Source organism: Ornithorhynchus anatinus, chromosome 4 (assembly GCF_004115215.2).
Source record: "Ornithorhynchus anatinus isolate Pmale09 chromosome 4, mOrnAna1.pri.v4, whole genome shotgun sequence".
Lineage (NCBI taxonomy): Eukaryota > Metazoa > Chordata > Mammalia > Monotremata > Ornithorhynchidae > Ornithorhynchus > Ornithorhynchus anatinus.
In genome coordinates this window covers 133,591,047-133,610,850 of record NC_041731.1, presented here as the reverse complement: position 1 = coordinate 133,610,850, position 19,804 = coordinate 133,591,047, and the positions used below count along the sequence as shown (strand labels likewise).

Sequence of the window (19,804 nt, the reverse complement as noted above, 5' to 3'; positions counted from 1 at the left end):
CTCATTCATTCATTCATTCAGTCATATTTACTGAGCGATGATGATGATGATGATGATGATGGTATTTGTTGAGCACTTAAGATGTGCCAGGCCCTGTTCTAAGCGCTGGGGGAGATACAAAGTAATCGGGTCGCCCCACATGGGGCTCACAGTCTCAATCCCCATTTTACAGATGAGGGAACTGAGGCCCAGAAAAGGGAAATGACTTGCCCGAAGTCACCCAGCTGACAAGTGGCGGAGCCGGGATTCGAACCCAAAGGCACTGTACTAAGCCGCTTGGGAGTCTACATTAAATTAATAATAATACTAATAATGCTGGTATTTGTTAAGCGCTTACTATGTGCAGAGCACTGTTCTAAGCTCTGGGGTAGATTCAGGGTCATCAGGTTGTCCCACGTGAGGCTTACAGTTAATCCCCATTTTACAGATGAGATAACTGAGGCCCAGAGAAGTGAAGTGACTCGCCCACAGTCACACAACTGCAGAGACAATACCTGCCCACGACCAGCTCATGGTCTAGAGAGGGAGGCAGACATTAATACAAATAAATAAATTACGGATTTATACAAATATATCCATCTGTGCTGTGAGGATAGGAGGGAGGATGAATGAAGGAGCAAGTAAGAGCGGCGCAGAAGGGAGTGGGAGGAGAGGAGAGGAGGGCGCGGTCGGGGAAGGCCCCTCGGAGGAGACGGGCCTTCGATAAGGTTTCGAAGTGGGGGAGAGCGATTATCCGTCTGATATGAGGGGGGAGGGAGCTCCACGCCGGTGGGAGGATGCGGGCGAGAGGTCGGCGGCGAGATAGACGAGATCTAGGGACGGTGAATAGGTTGGCGTTAGAGGAACCAAGTGTGCGTGGGCTGGATCGGAATAGGAGAGTAGCGAGGTGAGGTAGGAGGGGTCGAGGGGACGGACGGCTTTAAAGCCGACGGAGAGGAGTTTTTGTTTGATGCGGGAGTGGGTGGGCGACCGCTGGAGGTTCTTGAGGGGCACATGGACTGAGCCCTTTTGAAGGAAAATGATCAGGGCCGCAGGATGGAGTATAATAATGTCGGTATTTGTTAAGCACTTACTATGTGCAGAGCACTGTTCTAAATGCTGGGGGAGATACAGGGTAATCGGGTCGTCCCACGTGAGGCTCACAGTTAATCCCCATTTTACAGATGAGGGAACTGAGGCACAGAGAAGTGAAGTGACTCGCCCACGGTCGTACAGCTGACAAGTGGCAAAGGCGGGATTGGAACTCATGACCTCCGACTCCCAAGCCCGGGCTCTTTCCACTGAGCCACGCTGCTTCTCCAAGTATGGAGTGGAGTGGACAGGAGGCAGGGAGGTCAGCGAGGAGGCTGATACGGTAATCAAGGCGGAATAGGATAAGCGCTCGATTAGACTGTGAGCCCGTCACTGGGCGGGGATTGTCTCGATCTGTTGCCAAATTGTCCAGTCCAAGCGCTTAGTGCAGTGCTCGGCACAGAGCGAGCGCTCAATAAATGCGATCGAATGAATGAATGAGCATGGTAGCACGTTGGACGGAGAGGAAGGGGTGGATTTTGGCGGTGTTGGGAAGGGAGAACTGACAATATTTAACGATGGCTTGAATACGTGGGTGGAAGGAGAGAGTGGAGTCAAGGCTGATTGGCGAGGTTACGGGCTTGTGAGACGGAAAGGATGGCGGGGCCCTCAAAGGTGACCGGAAAGGGAGCGGGAGGACAAGGTTTTGAGGGGGGGCAAGTAAGAAGTTGGATTCTAGCCCTATTAAGTCTGAGGCGACGGGAAGGCATCCAAGTAGAGAGGTGTGGAAGGCAGGAGGAGATGCCAGACTGCGGAGAGGGAGCGAGATGAGGGCTGGAGATGGAGATACGGGTGTGGTCAGCGTAGAGGTGGTCGTTGAAACGGTGGGACCGAATGAGTTCTCCAAGGCAGTGGGTGCAGATGGAGGAAAGAAGGGGACTCAGAACTGAACCTTGAGGGACCCCCACAGTTAGAGGAGGGGAGGCAGAGGTGGAGTCCACGAAAGACACTGAGAAAGAGCGGCCGGAGAGACTGGAGGAGAAGCCAACGGTTGGATAACGTTTCCAGGAGAAGGGGGTGGGCGACAGTGTCAAAGGCCGCCGAGAGGTCGAGGAGGATTAGGATGGAGTAGAGGCCGTAGGAGAAGGAGATCGTTGGGTGACGTTCGAGGTGATTACTGCCCACAGCTAATTTACAGGCTAGATCGGGGGCGTCGGTCCTACGTCAATACAAACGAACAAGTGACAGATATGTACGCGAGCGCTGTGGGGCTGGGAGGGGGGGATGAATAAATGGAGCAAGTCAGGGTGACGCGGAAGGGAGTGGGAGAAGGCGAAAGGGTGGCTTAGTCAGGGAAGGCCTCTTGGAGGAGATGGGCCTTCAGTAAGGCTTGGAAGGCTGGGGGGAGTCTGTGGGATTTGAGGAGGGAGGGCGTTCCGGGCCAGAGGCGGGAGGAGGGAATGTGTCCGATCTGATTATTCTGCATCTCCCCCAGGCTTACTGCAGTACTTGACACATAGTAATTGTACTTTCATTGGGATGATAAAACAGTTTATTGCCAACTAATGCCTGCTAGGAACTAAACTCAGCTAGAACCCTGCCCTAAAGGGGCCCGCTGTGGGTATCTGTTTTGCTTACACAGTAGGACATTTTGAAGCTGGAATTTGGAAGGGGTGCCTTGTGAGGATTTAACGGCTCCCGAGGTACCGTTGCAAGGAATTACGTTTTATTACCCAAATGTAATTCTAGGGAAGCAAGTAGGTGCTGAATTTGTTTCCCCGACTGTCTCACTAGAAGGGACAAATTTTTTTTTATTTTTTAATGGTATTTATTAGGGGCTCCGTGGGTGCCGTCCCCGTACTGAGCTCTGGGGTAGATAGAGGTTAGTCAGGTTGGACACAGCCCGTGTCCCACGTGGGACTTAAAGTCTTAATCCCCATCTGACAGATGAGGTAACCGAGGCAAGGAGAAGTTGAGTGACTTTCCCCCGGACACACAGCAGGTAAGCGGCAGAGCCGGGATTAGAACCCGGGTCCTCCGACTCCCAGGCCCGGGCTCTTTCCGCTAGGACACGCTGCTTCTCACTGGGGTCGTTTTATCTCTTTTGGGGGGAGGGGGTTGCGCTTTGGGGAGGAAATGTGTGCGAATGAAAGACCAGGAGCCCAAGGACAATACGGCCGCGTGCATTTCTACTTTCACTAAACCCGGCCATTCTCTCTTCCACCTCAGGTCTGTTTCAGAACTAGTTACAGTGATGAGGAAGAGGAACCGACGAGACTTTAAACCACTGTATGAGAGCCAGACTCCCAATGGCAAAGACTGAGTACTGAATGTTCTGTTGTATCTATAAACTGTAATAAAAATTTATTATACCTTTTAAAACCCGCCGTATGAGTTTACAAGATTTGTACATTTGTACTTGAATTACATTCAGATGTATATTTTCATTAAAGCTGTACTGAAAAAAAAAAGCCATAGACGTACCACTTTGGTGCACAGACATTTATAGCTTTCTGCCTTAGTATACGTATGCAGACCTAGCTGCTGACGGTGTGTACGTTTTAGTTGGCCTAGCTGTAGAAATATCGGTTTCTAAAGCACAAGAACCTATCAAGGAGAAAGAGTAAGCGATGCGCTTATTGGCGGACGGAGCCCTAAAGGACCGCTGTCCGACGGAGATGAGTGACGATTTAGCCGGAGGGTTTCGGCGATCAGCCACTCTAAGAACATAAGAATAAGATGCAATATCTTTCCTCTCAGGATTCACTCTAGGTAGAGCTCTTCGGGGCGGGAGGAGGGCAGGGAGGAGGTACTCTGGAACCCTATGCCATTTTTCTGAAATAGCATCGATGTTTTCGAGGGTTTTGAATCATTCTGTTTATTCCTCAGGTTGTTCTTGTCGGTATCCTTCTACGTGTGTTGTCTATATATCGAAATGTGTGTGTATGTGTTTGTGTGGGTTATAGAGATATATATATATATATATATATATATGCATATATATGTATCCGAGTAGGAAGTCATATTAACCATAACTGCTGTACTCTGCCCCAGATGTCGACGGTCATCATGTTAGCGTGTGAATATGGCTTACTCCAAGACCGCGTTTGCCGGCTTATCGGAAGGCACCGGCTTAGCTACGGGTCCCGAAAGCCAAGGACTTCGCAGGCACAGATGGGCCTCCGCACGGCACCACCGAATGTGCCAGGTTCATTCGGGTGTGGGCGTCTTGGGAACGTTCTCCCTTTCTCTCTCTCTGTCTCCCTGGGCCCGGGTCTGCCCGGCTCGCCCAATTCCAGATGACTGAACGCAAGGACTGGGGAAAAAAGGACATTTCCGCAGACGAGATTGGAGATCGGCCGTCACCCCTGTCCTTCGGGCGCTCGGTACAGTGCTGTGCGCGCAGTAAGCGCTCGACAGATACCATCGAATGAATGCAGTGAAGAGACGAGAAGTGCATCTCCTCTAAGAGTAGGGTGCTCTGCGCACCCAGTAAGTGCTCAATAAATGTGATTGACTGACAGTAAATGCGATTGACCGACTCGAAGTGCCTGGAGCAGCGTAGGTGGAAATGTGGAGGGGCCGGGGTGGGAATGCAAATCCGGATAAAAATCACAGGGCCTTTGAGCAGGGGAGCCTTGACACTGAACTTCTGAGGACTAGAGAGTCTGTGACCCTTTCGTCCCTCCAAACTGTCCTAACCTCTCCCCGCTTCTCCCTTCCTCCCTCTTCACCTAACCCGAGGGCAGGAGAGCCTTTTTATATTTTTACAGTATTTCTTAAGCGCTTATTATGTGGATAGAGCCGGGCTTGGGAGTCTGAAAGGTCCTGGGTTCTAATCCTACAGAGAAGCAGCGTGGCTTAGGGGAAAGAGCCCGGGCTTGGGCGTCAGAGGACGTGGGTTCCGATCCCGGCTCCGCCGCTTGCCTGCTGTGCCACTTCACTTCTCTGGGCCTCAGTTACCTCACCTGGAAAACGGGATTGAGACCGTGAGCCCCACGGGGGACAACCTCATTACCTTGTATCTACCCCAGTGCTTAAAACAGTGCTTGGCACATAGAAAGTTCCTAACCAATACCATAAATACTATTATTATTATTATTATTATCATCATCCCGGCTCTGCCACTTGTCTGCCATATGAACTTGGGCAAGTCACTTTGCTTCTCTGTCCCTCAGTTCCTGCATCTGTAAAATGGGGATTGAGACTGTGAGCCCCACGTGGGACAGGGACTGTGTCCAACCCGATTTGCCTGTGGCCACCCCAGTGCTTAGTGCAGTGCCTGGCACGTCGTAAGCACGTAACATATACCACAATTATTATTATTATCATTATTATTATTATTATGGATCAGACACTGTACCGAGTGCTAGGATAGATACCAGAAAATCAGGCTGGACACAGACCCTTTCCCCAATTTGGGGCTCATGGTCTCCATCCCCATTTCACAGATGAAGGTAACTGAGGCCCAGAGAGAGAAGTGAAGTGACTTGCCCGGGGTAACATAGCAGACAAATGGCAGAGCCTGGATTAGAACCCAGACCCTCTTGACTTCCAGGCCCAAGCTCTTTCCACTAGGCCACGCTGCTTCCACGCAGCCTCCCCTCTAACCTCCTGTCTAGACAGGTGCCTGGGAGAGGACGGAGGAGAAATGCTGAAAAGCAGTGTGGCCTAGTGGATAGAGCACGGGCCTGCGTGTCAGAAGGACCTGGGTTCTAATCCCGGTTCCGCCACTTGTCTGCTGGGTGACCTTCGGCAACTCACTTCCTTTCCCTGGGCCTCGGTTACCTCATCTTCCCCGCCCTAAACTTGTTCACAATTAATCAGGGGTATTTTTGGAGCACATACTGCAAATACAGCCCTGTGCTAAGCACTCGGGTGAGTCCGATAGAATAAAACGGACTCCCTGATCTTCCCAACCTCAGAACAGAAAGAGGAGTGGTTTATAGGCAGCCAAAATCTGCCAGAAGACTTGACCTCTGCTTCCTTCTCAAAGGCAACTCAGCGCTTCTTCTCCAATTTCTCGGCTGAAAAGACTCTAGCGCGGAAACTCGTCTCTAGACCGTAAGCGCCTTGAGGGCAGGAAACGTGTCTGCCACCTCTGTTGTAATTGTGAGCCCTACGTGGGACAACCTGAATACCTTGTATCAACCCCAGCGCTTAGAACAGAGCTCGGCACCTAGTAAGCGCTTAACAAGTACCGTAATTATTACTGAACTCTCCCGTAGGCTGCTCTGCGCCCAGTAGGTGGTCGATAAATACAATTGATTGGATTTTGATTGAGAAGCAGCGTGGCCTGATGGATAGATCCCGGGCCTGGGTTCTGATTCCAGTTCCTCCTCTTCCCTGCCGTGTGTGACCTTGGACAAGTCACTTCACTTCTCTGGGCCTCAGTTCCCTCATCTGTAAAATGGAGTTTAAGACTGCGAGGCCTCGGACAAGTCACTTCACTTCTCTGGGCCTCAGTTCCCTCATCTGTAAAATGGAGTTTAAGACTGTGATCCCATGTGGGACGGGAGCTGTGCCCAAGCTGATGATCTTGTATCTACCCCAGCACTTAGGACAGTGCTTAACGTCGACTATTAATTTATATTTTACATCATCATGTGCATTTTTCCAGAGAGCGAGCACCTTGGCCCATTCGCCCGTCTTATCTCTGATGCTGTCCAACCTTGCCTGATTTGAAATCATCCATTCATTCGTATTTATCGAGCTCTTACCGTGTGCAGAGCACTGTACTAAGCGCTTGGAAAATACAATTCAGCAATAAAGAGAGACCATGGCTGCCCACACCGGGCTCACGGTGTAGAACTGTAGATTGTAGGAGGTGGGGAGGTGAGAAATCCGGAGGCAGTCCCTAAGTAGGACTCGCTGACAGTTTGGAGATCGAGTTAAAGTCAGTCAGACTGCAGTCCTACAAAGGCTTAGACCCGGCGACGCTCTGATGACAGTTAACTCACAGCAAAAGTTCCTGGAATCCGCGGAAATGTGGACCGAGGTTTTTGAGGGAAACATTTCCTTGGGAGTTGATCCTAATAGGGACCAGAAAGGACCTCTGTGAGTTGGATTAGGGGAGATTGTGTCGATTCACAAGATGCGGTGTGGACTGGTGGAAAGAGCATGAATCTGGGAGGCCGAGGACCTGGGTTCTAATCCCGGCTCTTCCGCCTGCCTGCTGTGTCACCTTGGATGAGTCACTTCACTTCTCCGGGCCTCAGTTCCCTCATCTGCAGAATGGGGATTCAAAACCTGTTTCCCCCCTTCTCCTTAGACTGCGAGCCCCATGTGGGACCTGATTTTCTTGTACCTTCCCCAGTGCTTAGAACGGTGCTTGGCACATAGTAAGTGCTTAACGGACACCACAACTATTCTTATTATTTTAGAATGACCCCTTCAAATAGAGCCTGGGCAAAGAGAGGTTCTCGATAGTATTGATGATAATAATAAAAATAATGGTATTTGTTAGGCACCTACTATGTGCCAAGCACTTTTCTAGGCGCTGCAACGGACAGGGTGTTTAATTGCTGCAGAAATTGGGTGGGAATTATGGAATTTGCTGTTTTCCTCAATGTCAACGAATCGGTCGTGTTGACCAAGAGAATGGATATTTCAGTGGTGTCTTCATTTAATGACACTTTCCACTTCCTCCTTCCCACTTCCTCTCCCTCACCCCACCCTCCTTGTTCATAAGAATATCTTAAATGCCGCTACAGGGTCAGAACGGCAATCTGGTACTGTACTTGATTCTATTTAGTTGCCATTGTTTTTACGAGATGTTCTTCCCCTTGACGCTGTTTAGTGCCATTGTTCTTGTCTGTCCGTCTCCCCCGATTAGACTGTAAGCCCGTCAAACGGCAGGGACTGTCTCTATCTGTTGCCGACTTGTTCATCCCAAGCGCTTAGTACAGTGCTCTGCACATAGTAAGCGCTCAATAAATACTATTGAATGAATACTTAATCGCATTTATTGAGTGCTTACTGTGTGCAAAGCCTGTACTAAATACTTGGGAGAGCATAATATAACATCAGATACATTCCCTGTGCACGATGAGCTCACAGTCTAGAGGGGCTCACGGGAGGAACAGGTGTTGGCTCTGTCCAGTCCTGTTTATTGAACGCTTACTGTGTGCAGAGCGCTGTACTGAGTGCTTGGGAGAGGACAGTGTAACATTAAACGGGCACATTCTCTGCCGTCTTAAAGGTCTTGGATCAACATCATCATCGAAGGCATTTGTTGAGCACTTAATAATAATAATAATGTTGCTATTTGCTAAGCGCTTACTATGGGCAGAGCACTGTTCTAAGCGCTGGGGGAGATACAGGGTCATCAGGTTGTCCCACGTGAGGCTCACAGTCTTCATCCCCATTTTCCAGATGAGGTCACTGAGGCACCGAGAAGTGAAGTGACTTGCCCAAAGTCACACAGCTGACAGGTGGCGGAGCCGGGATTAGAACCCATGACCTCCGAGTCCTAAGCCCGGGCTCTTTCCACTGAGCCACGCTGCTTCTCTAGTACTTGCAGAGCATTGTACTAAGCGTTTTGGAAGTTCTGTACAGCAGAACTGGCAGGGCATGTTCCGCACCAAAAATGATCCTAGAGTCTAGGGAGTGAAACTTTCATTCGACCCAGCCTGTCCCCCGCTTCCCCCCGGCTCTAAGCCCTGATTTTCTCTTTTGTCCGTGAATTTATCCAAACTTCTCCTGAACCCCTCGATCCTTTCGGGTCTGCACGACTTCCTGAGGAAATGTAATGCTGGGCTTACCACGGCCTCCCTGAAGTTTGGATCGACCCGCTTCGGAGTTAACTTCGCCGGCCTTCCCTTTTTCTTGCCGTGGTGGGGTTTTGGTGGACAGCGATAATGGTGACTGTGGTATCTGTTAAGAATTTCCTCTGGCAAATTATTCTATTTCCCTGCTTTTCCCCCTTCAGGAGTCTGCCGACTAGAGGTACATTCCCCTCTCAGAATTCGACTTTTTCTTCTCTTTTCTACTGGTTTTGATCTCTTCTCTATCTGCCCAAGGAAGCTGCTCCGCCCCCTCGGTAATTCATTCATTCAGTGGTATTTATTGAGCGCTTACTGTGTGCAGAGCTCTGTACTGAGCCCTAGGAAAGTACAGTTCACCAATAAAGAGAGACAATCCCTGCCCACAACGGGCTCACGGTCTAGAAGAATCTTTCTCAGTACCATTTTTCCATCGTCAGTGGTATTTCTCGTGCGGAACTCTGTAGTAAACGCTTGTAGTAAACACCAGAGAGTCGACCCCTTCCCTGCCCACAGGGAGCTTAGAGTCTAGATGACAATTACTATGCACCAAGCCTCGCGCCGAGGGCCGGGATAGATACCGAAAAACCGACTGGACCCGGTTCCGATCCCATTTGGGGCTCACGGTCTGGGAAGGAGGAATTTTCCCTCCGTTATACGGGTGAGGGGACGGCGGCGCGGAGAGGTCAAGTGACTCGTCCGCCGGCACCCGGGAGGCCGGGGGCGGAACCGGGGAGAGAACCCAGGTCTTCCTCTCCCAGTCAGTCAATCGCTGGTATTTATCGAGCACTTACGACGTGCAAAACACGGTACTCAGCGCTTGGGAGCGTACGGTATAACGGAGCCCATTCCCTGCCCAAAACGAGCTCGCCGTCCCGTGCCCTCCCCACTCGACCGCGTTACCTCCCTCTTATTTAATATGTACCTGCCTAATAAGGAATTCAGAGAAAAGACTGGTTTCTGTTCCGTGAAGAAGATCATCTTCCTCCTGCCGAACGAATCGTGTTTCTGTTCGCAAATTCGTTTTTACTCCACGCTGAGGAAGGAAGAAACGGAAAGTTGAATTGCTCTGGATTCCTCGGATAAAATATTTATCAGTACGAATACCGGGATCGTGTACTCCCTTATTGGTGTGGAATAATTTATTTTCAAATCTTGACTCTACAGAATCCTGCCTTGTTACCCCAAGGGTGTTATAATGCCAGAATTTCTCTTAAATATCCATTTGCATTTCTGAAGGTGATGAATGTAATTATCTAAATGTTTTTGAAACATGTGGAAGTGTAATTACCCTGGTTTCAGTTCCCTCCCTGAGTTTCTTTTCAGTCTTGTAAATGAAATGGAAATAAACACTGCCATTTATATCTGAGCTGAATCAAAAAGTAAAAACGGATTTTTCTGTTCATTTTCTCACTATTTTTTGCGATCCAGAACACCGCTGGGTGGGTGACCGATGGATCGTCAATCGGTGGTAATCGAGCAGCGTGGCCTAGTGGGATAGAACCAGGGCCCGGGTGTCAGAAGGATCTGGGTTCTAATCCCCTCTCCACCACGTGTCTGCTGGGTGACCTTGGGCCGGTCACTTCACTTTTCGGGGCCTCAGTTCCCTCCTCTGTAAAATGGGGATGGAGACTGTGAGCCCCACGTGGGACAGGGACTGTGTCCAACCCGATCTGCTTGGATCCACCCCAGCGCTTAGAACGGTGCCTGCCACATAGTAAGCGCTTAACAAATAGCACAGTTGTCGTTATTATTGTTATTTATCGAGTGCTTGCTGTGTGCAGAGTACCGTACTAAGCGCTTGGGAGAGAACCGTGCAACAGAAACGTGCACAACATTCCCCGTCAGTCTGGGTAAGATAGAGCTTCGGCGTGGCTTAGTGGAAAGAGCCCGGATTTGAGAATCAGAGGTCATGGGTTCTAATCCCGCCTCCGCCGCTTGTCCACTGTGTGACTGTGGGCAAGTCACTTCACTTCTCTGGGCCTCAGTCACCTCATCTGTAAAATAGAGATGAAAATTGTGAGCCCTACATGGGACAACCTGATGACCTTGTATCTGCCCCAGCGCTTAGAACGGTGCTTGGCACATAGTAAGCGCTTAACGAATACCAACATTATTATAACTGAGCATTTGGGAGCGTACAGTAGAACTGAGCTGGTCGACACGTTCCCTGCCCACAGTGAGCTTAGATTTTAGAAGGGGAGACAGACGGGAATAGAAATAAATGCAGACATAAGGGCTGCCGAGCTGAGGGTTGAATAAAGAGCGGAAAAACGAGTGCGAGTCATAGAGAAGCAGCGTGGCTCAGTGGAAAGAGCGCTGGCTTAGGAGTCAGAGGTCATGGGTTCTAATCCTGGCTCCACCACCTGCCAGCTGTGTGACTTTGGGCAAGTCACTTAACTTCTCTGTGCCTCAGTTACCTCATCTGTAAAATGGGGATTAAGACCGTGAGCCTCACGCGGGACAAACGTTACCCTGTATCTACCCCAGCGCTTAGAACAGTGCTCGGCACCTAGTAAGCGCTTAACGAATACCAACCTTATTATTTATTGAGCGCTCAGGGTGTGTAGAGCACTGGGACTAAGGAGAGGGAGCGGTACGGTGTAACAGTAGACCCATTCCCTGCCCACGACGAGCTTACGGTCTAGAGGGGGAGACAGACGTCCATAGGAATAAGTCGGTAGATAAATTCCAGATCTGTACCTAAAAGCTGTGGGACACAGAGAAGGGAGGGGGGAAATGTTTGGAAGCGGGGGAGGCTGTGCTGGGCAAGCGGATCCCGGTAGGCCCGGGGGCTCTCGGTGGCCTGGCGCCTCCAAACACATGGGTCCTGGGCCCGGGAATCAGGCCTGGATGATGGGGAAAAGCGTGGCCACAACCAGCCGTCTCTGTACAGTCTGAAAGCAGTAGGGAAGGAGCCGGTGGAAAATCAGCAGATGAAGATGCCCAGCGGGGAGGAAGTCAGGAAGGGGCCGGTCACTTTGACACGGTGAAAAGGGATGGAGTGGGAATAATAATGATGATGGCATCTGTTAAGCCTTTACTGTGTGCCAACACTGTTCTAAGTGCTGGGGTAGATACAAGGTCATAATCATTCATTCATTCATTCAATAGTATTTATTGAGCGCTTACTATGTGCAGAGCACTGGACTAAGCGCTTGGAATGGACAAATCGATAACAGAGACAGTCCCTGCCCTTTGACGGACTTAATATTGGTATTTGTTAAACACTATGTGCCAAGCACTGTTCTGAGCGCTGGGGGAGATACAAGGTCATCAGGTTGTCCCATGTAGGGCTCACCGTCTTCGTCCCCATTTTCCAGATGAGGTCACTGAGGCACCGAGAAGTGAAGTGACTTGCCCAAAGTCACACAGCTGACAAATGGCCGAGCCGGGATTTGAACCCATGACCTCTGACTCCAAAGCCCGTGCCCTTTCCACTGAGCCACTGTTCTAAGCACTGGGGTAGGTGAGAAGCAGAGTGGTTTGGTGGAAAGAGCCCGGGCTTGGGAGTCAAAGGTCGTGGGCTCTGATCCCGGCTCCGCCACTTAGCTGTGTGACCTTGGGCAAGTCTCTTCACTTCTCTGGGCCTCAGTCCCCTCATCTGTAAAAGGGGGATGACGACGGTGAGCCCCACGTGGGACAACCTGATTGCCTCGTATCCATCCCAGGGCTTAGAACAGGGCTCGGCACACGGTGAGCGCTTGCCGAGGTCACACCACGGACGAGCGGCGGAGCCGGGATTAGAACCCACGTCGTCTGACTCCCAAGCCCAGGCTCTTGCCACTAAGCCACGCTGCTTCTCGTGTCTCTACTCGTTGCACAATCTCTAACTTCATTCATTCAATCGTATTTACTGAGCACTTACTGTGTGCAGAGCACTGCGCTAAGCATTTGGGAGAGTACACTAGAACAGTAAACGGGCACGGAAAGCTTACAGTCTAGAGGAGGAGGCAGACGTGAATAGAAATAAATAAATGACAGATGTGGACACAAGTGGTGTGGGGCTGGGAGGGAGGGTGAAGCAGCGTGGCTCAGTGGCAAGAGCCCGGGCGTGGGAGTCAGAGGTCATGGGTTCGAATCCCGGCTCTGCCACTGGTCAGCTGGGTGACTGTGGGCGAGTCACTTCACTTCTCCGGGCCTCAGTTCCCTCATCTGTAAAATGGGGATTAACTGTGAGCCGCAAGTGGGACGACCCGATGACCCCGTATCCACCCCAGCGCTTAGAACGGTGCTCTGCACATAGTAAGCGCTTAACAGATACCAACATTATTAAAGGGAGCAAGGCAGGGTGACACAGAAAGGAGTGGGGGAAGAGGAAAGGAGGGCTTAGTCAGGGAAGGCCTCCTGGAAGAGGTGTCATTATTATTAATAATATTTGTTAATAATAATGTTGGTGTCTGTTAAGCGCTTACTATGTGCAGAGCACCGTTCTAAGCGCTGGGGGAGATACAGGGTCATCAAGTCGTCCCACGGGAGGCTCACAGTCTTAATCCCCATTTTACAGATGAGGTCACTGAGGCACGGAGAGGTTAAGTGACCTGCCCACAGTCACCCAGCTGACAAGTGGCAGAGCTGGGATCTGTTAAGCGCTTACTATGTGCCAGGCACTCTGCTAAGCGCTGGGGTGGATACAAGCCAATTGGCCTGGACACAGTCCCTGTCCCACTTGGGGCTCCCAGTCTCAATCCCCATTTTCCAGATGAGGTCACCGCGGCACAGAGAAGTGAAGTGACTTGCCCAGAGTCACCCAGCTGACACGAGGCGGAGCCGGGATTAGAACCAATGACCTCCTGACCCCCAGGCCCGGGCTCTAGCCATTAAGCATGGCCACTTGGCTCGGAAGGGGGAGTGAGTAACCTCGCCAACTCCGAAATGCCACACTCCGACTACAACCTCCTCTCTGGCCTTCTCTCCCCCTACTCCCCTTCCCCGCAAATCTGTGCTGTTCCCTCCCCAAGACCTCCCGTCTTTTGACCCCGTCCAATTTTGTAAAGTCCTCACCCCCATCTCGTCTTCTCCGCAGCCTACCTCCCTTCTCTAGCCGCCCAAATCCACACCCTTAACACCACCTTTTCCGCCGAGCGAACGGATGGCGGTCGGGAAGCGGGGAGGGGGAAAGTGTTTTCATAGTTACGGAGGGGGTGGATTTTGAGAGACGAGATAGCGCTGGGAGGGACGGGAGGGTTGACGAAGGGGCAGGGGGAGGGAGGGACCGGAGAGGGGCAGGGGAGATTTTTTAGGGGGGGGGGGTCATGCCTCTATGCGGGCAGGGAATGTGTCCGTTGTACTCTCTCAAGCAGCTCTGCGCACGGAAAATGCTCAGTAAGGACAATTGATTGATTGATTAATTCAGAGATGGTGGGGGAGGTGGGAGGACGGGGGGGGGGGGGGGGGGGGGGGGGGGGGGGCGTTGTGGAGGGAATTAAGTGTCTGCAACAACCAGTGAGGGCTTGGGTGTCAGGAAGGCTGGAGAAATCATTTTGCCAGACAAAGGAGAGGGCGGAGTGAAAGCACCTGGGAGGTTGAAGTTGAGGCGGATAATGGTAAGAATTAAATAATTAATTAATGTTGGTATTTGTTAAGCGCTTACTATGTTCCAAGCGCTGGGGGAGATACAGGGTCATCAGGTCGTCCCACGTGAGGCTCACAGTTAATCCCCATTTTCCAGATGAGGTAACTGAAGCACCGAGAAGTGAAGTGACTTGCCTACAGTCACCCAGCTGACACGAACCCATGACCTCTGACTCCCAAGCCCGGGCTCTTCCCACTGAGCCACGCTGCTTGTATATTTGTTAAGCACTCACTATGTGCCAAGCGCCGTCGTAAGCGCCGGGGAGATAAAAGGTAATTAGGTCGTCCACGGGGCTCACGGTCTTCATCCCCATTTTCCAGATGAGGTAACTGAGGCACAGAGAAGTGAGGTGAGGTCGACCCGACGTCGAGATTTCCTCCGGCAGCTCTCCGCGGCCGGTGCGCAGGAGGGAAGGGAACGGACCTGGGAGCCGATGCGGGACCGAGGGCCGGCGGCACCAGACGGGCGAAGGGATGGGGAGCCGGAGAGTTGAGTAGCCACTTATAGGCTGTGTGACAGTGGGCAAGTCACTTAACTTCTCTGTGCCTCAGTTACCTCATCTGTAAAATGGGGTTTAAGACCGTGAGCCTCATGTGGGACAACCAGATTCCCTTGTATCTCCCCCAGCCCTGAGAACCGTGCTCTGCACAAAGTAAGCACTTAACAAATGCAAACATTATTATTATTAGGGTAGAGTCGAGGGCGTCGATTTGGTCATCGAGGGAAGGTGGTTGGGCTACGGAGGCTAAATGGGGCAGGATGAGTTGAGAAAATTGGACGGAGGTCAAAAGGTTGGAGGTTTGCGTTGAGGAACGGGATCGATCTGTGGGGAGCAGGTCTGTGGGAGAGAAGGCAGGTGAGGAGGTTCCCGGGCAGATAGAGGGCTTTCAGAGTTGGTGAGGGTACTGTACTGAGGACCTCCCATGCCTACATATTGCACTCTCTCTTCTTCTCAATCAATAAATCGATCAATGACATTCATTCAGAGAAGCAGTGTGGCTCAGTGGAAAGAGCCCGGGCTTAGGAGTCAGAGGTCATGGGTTCGAATCCCGACGCTGCCCCTTGTCAGCTGGGTGACTGTGGGCAAGTCGCTTCACTTCTCTGGGCCTCAGTTCCCTCATCTGGAAAATGGGGATGAAGACCGTGAGCCTCACGTGGGACGACCTCATTCCCCTGTATCTACCCCAGCACTTAGAACAGTGCTCTGCATGTAGTAAGCGTTTAACAAATACCAACATTATTATTATTATTATTATTCAATCATACTTATCGAGCGCTTACTATGCGCAGAGCACAGTACCGACCGCCTGGGAAAGCACAGCCCAGCCCTCAAGAGAGGCGATCCGTGTCCATAGCAAGCTCACAGTCTAGAGGTGGGGACGATAGAAGTAAACAGACATCGATATAAATAAATGAAATTACAGGTATTTACCGAGCACTTATTGTGTGCAGAGCACTGTACTAAGTGGTTGGGAGAGGTCGATGTAACAGTTGGAGGCTGAGATCCTGCCGACAAGGAGCTTTTAGTCTAGAGGGGAAGAAGACATTGAAATATATTAGAGGTAGGGGTCGGGGTAAGGGCGGGGTGGGGGGGAGATGGGGCAAAAGGGGGGAAATAGTAGAAGAATATTGACATAAATATTTCATCCATTCGTTCAATCGTATTTATTGAGCGCTTAGTGTGTGCAGAGCACTGTACTAAGCGCTTGGAAAGTACAATTGGGCAACAGGTAGAGACCATCCCTACCCAACAATGGGCTCAGGGTCTAGAAGGGGGGAGACCGACCACAAAACAAAAGAAATAGAGAGGCGTTAATACCATCAAAATAGATGAATAGAATTATAGATCTATATACATCGTTAATAAAATAAATAGAATAATAAATATGAACAGATATACACAAGTGCTGTGGGGAGGGGAAGGCGGAAGAGCAGAGGGAGGGAGTCGGGGCGATGGGGAAGGGAAGCAGAGGGAAAGGGAGGGCTCGGTCTGGGAGGGCCTCTCGGAGGAGGTGAGCTCTCGGTAGGGTTTTGAAGAGGGGAAGAGAGTTAGTCTGGCGGCTGTGAGGAGGGAGGGCGTTCCGGGACCGCGGGAGGACGCGGGCCGGGGGTCGACGGCGGGACGGGCGAGAAGGAGGCCCGGTGCGGAGGTGAGCGGCGGCAGGGGAGCGGAGCGTGTGGGCCGCGATGGAGAAGGAGAGGAGGGAGGGGAGGGAGGAGGGGGCCAGGGGATGGACGGCCTGGAAGCCGAGAAGGAGGAGTTTTTGTTTGATACGGAGGTGGATGGGCAACCACTGGAGGGTTTGAGGAGGGGGGTGACAGGCCCAGAGCGTTTCTGTAGAAAGATAATCCGGGCAGTGGAGTGAAGTATGGACTGAAATGGGGAGAGACAGGAGGGTGGGAGATGGGAGAGGAGGCCGATGCAGTCAGCCAGTGGGGACAGGATGAAGGATGGTAGTAAGGCGGGAGCGGTTTGGATGGAGAGGAAAGGGCGGATCTTGGTGATGTTGTGAAGGGGAGACCGGCAGGCTTATAGGATCTTTAGTGGATTCTCAATGGGCACCCAAACCAACCCCTCCAGATCACAAGTAGTTGACATCTTCAGCGGATGGGGGCCAGTGGGGAGGGAACGATGCACTCTCTCTCCTGGCTCTCTCTCTTCTGCCGCTCTTAGCAGAGACAGACTCACGCGGGGAAATGGGTGTGTGGTGCATTTCCGTGGGGTTCGTATGTCTGTCTCCCCTGAGTGTGTGGGTCACTGTCTGTTCAGGTCATGGGTTCTAATTCCCATTCTACCGTAGGTCTGTTGGGTGACCTTGGGCAAGTCGCTTCACTTCCCCGAGCCTCAGTTCCCTCGTCTGTAAAATGGGGATGGAGACCGTGTCCATCCTGATTTGCTTATATCCACCCCAGGACTCTGTAATAATAATAATAATAATAATAATGTTGGTATCTGTTAAGCGCTTACTATGTACAGAGCACTGTTCTAAGCGCTGGGGTAGATACAGGGTCATCAGGTTGTCCCACGTGAGGCTCACAGTTAATCCCCACTTTACAGATGAGGGAACTGAGGCACAGAGAAGTGACGTGACTTGTGACCTGTGCTCGTTCCATCAGTCCCGGCTGCTTCTCGCTTTCCCTCTAGTCGGTAACTTCCATGCGGGCGGGAATCGCGTCTGTTATATTGCAGTAGCGTACTCTCCCCAGTGTTTAGCTGGAGAAGAAGCAGGGTGTAATGAGTAGAGCCCGGGCCTGGGAGTCTGAAAGTCATGGGTTCATTCATTCATTCAATCGTATTTATCGAGCGCTTACTATGTGCAGAGCACTGGACTAAGCGCTTGGAACGGACAAATGGGTAACAGATAGAGACGGTCCCCGCCCTCTGACGGGCTCGCGGTCTAATCGGGGGAGACGGACGGACGAGAACGATGGCGATAAATAGAATCGAGGGGAAGAGCATCTCATTAAAACAATAGCAAATAAATAGAATCAGGGTGATGTCCATCTCATTAACAAAATGAATAGGGTAACGGGTTCTAATTCCGGCTCTGCTGCGTAAACTTGGATAGGTCGCTTCACTTCTCTGGGCCTCAGTTCCCTCATCTGGAAACTGGGGATGGAGACTGTGAGTCCCATATGGGACAGGGACTGTGTCCAACCCCATTTGCTTGGATCGACCCAAGCGCTCAGTACAGTGCCTGGTATATAGTAAGTGCTTACCAAATACCAACATTATTATTACTAGAGTGCTCTGCATACAGTGAGCGCTCAAGAAATATGATTGACTGACTTTCCATTCCCTCTCACTTTCTACGAGGCCACACGTTTCTTGAGGGCAGGGAATTCGTCTAGCACCTCAACTGTACTGTTCCCTCCCAGCTGCCTTCTACAATGCTCCGCACAAACTAAGTGCTTAATAATAATAATTATAATTGTTAAGCACTTATTATGTTCATTCATTCATTGAATAGTATTTATTGAGCGCTTACTATGTGCAGAGCACTGGACTAAGCGCTTGGAATGTACGATTCGGCAACAGAGAGAGACCGTCCCTGCCCACTGACGGGCTCACAGTCTAAATGGGGGAGACGGACAGACAAAAACAAGACAACTTAATCACGATAAATAGAAACAAGGGGATGGACACCTCATTAACAAAATAAATAGGGTAATAAATGACATATACAAATAAGCACAGTGCTGAGGGGAGGGGAGGAGAGAGGGGAAGGAGCAGAGGGAAAGGGGGGCTCAGTCTGGGAAGGCCTCCTGGAGGAGGTGAGCTCTCAACTGTAGATGTATATGTACCAGGCACTGTTCTAAGCACTAATCAAATAATCGGGTGGGACAAAGTCCCTGTCCCACGTTGGGTTCACAGCTTTAATCCCCATTTTACAGATGAGGGAACAGAAACCCAGAGAATAATAATAATGTTGGTGTTTGTTAAGCGCTTACTATGAGCAGAGCACTGTTCTAAGCCCTGGGGTGGATGTAGGGTAATGCCACACTGCTGACAGGTGGCCGATCTGGGATTCGAACCCATGACCTTTGACTCCCAAGCCCGGGCTCTTTCCACTGAGCCACGCTGCTTCTTGACTGGCCCAACATCGCACAGCAGACTGGTGGGAGAGTCGGAAGAGAAGCAGCGTGGCTCACTGGAAAGAGCACGGGCTTTGGAGTCAGAGGTCATGGGTTTGAATCCCGGCTCGGCCACTTGTCAGCTGTGTGACTTTGGGCAAGTCACTTAACTTCTCGGTGCCTCAGTGACCTCATCTATAAAATGGGGATTAAGACTGTGAGCCCCACGTGGGACAACCTGATTCCCCTGTGTCTACCCCAGCGCTTAGAACAGTGCTCGGCACATAGTAAGCGCTTAACAAATACCAACATTATTAATAGAACCCATGACCTTCTGACTCCCAGGCCCCGGGCTCTAGCCACTAGGCTTGCCTATTTCTTCTGTTTTGTTCTGTGTCTCCCCCTTTCTATACTGCGAGCCCGTTGTTGGGCAGGGATTGTCTCTGTTGCTGAATTGTACTTTCCAAGTGCTTAGTACAGTGCTCTGCACACAGTAAGCGCTCAATAAATATGGTTGAATGAATGCAAGAATGAATGAACTAGGCCATGCTGCTTCTCCGTTGATGCAAGGAGAAGCAGAAGCAGGGTGGCTCATTCATTCAATAGTATTTATTGAGCGCTTATTATGTGCGGAGCAATGGACAGAGCCCGGGCTTGGGAGTCAGAGTTCGTGGGTTCTAATCCCGGCTCCACCACTTGTCTGCTGTGTGACCTTGGGCAACTCACTTAACTTCTCCGTGCCTCAGTGACCTCATCTGTAAAAATGGGGATTAAAAAATGTGAGCCCCACGTGGGCCAAGCTAATTCATTTTGCTAATGAGGAGTCCATCCCCTCGATTCTATTTACTGTGATGATGTTGTCTTGTTTTTGTCCGTCCGT

General features: G+C 51.0%; 1 protein-coding gene across 5 annotated transcripts in view; it reads left to right on the top strand.

The window, feature by feature from the left end:
* Positions 1–3,393, top strand: part of GRK4 (G protein-coupled receptor kinase 4) — a 132,046-nt gene extending 128,653 nt beyond the window's left edge. For all 5 annotated transcript variants that reach the window (XM_029062823.2, XM_029062818.2, XM_039911952.1 and 2 more), the window contains one exon: positions 3,241–3,393. In XM_029062823.2, the coding sequence (XP_028918656.1) occupies positions 3,241–3,294 (54 nt within the window). In that variant the 3' untranslated portion in view covers positions 3,295–3,393. The remainder of the gene's footprint in view (positions 1–3,240) is intronic.
* The last annotated feature ends 16,411 nt before the right edge of the window (positions 3,394–19,804 follow it).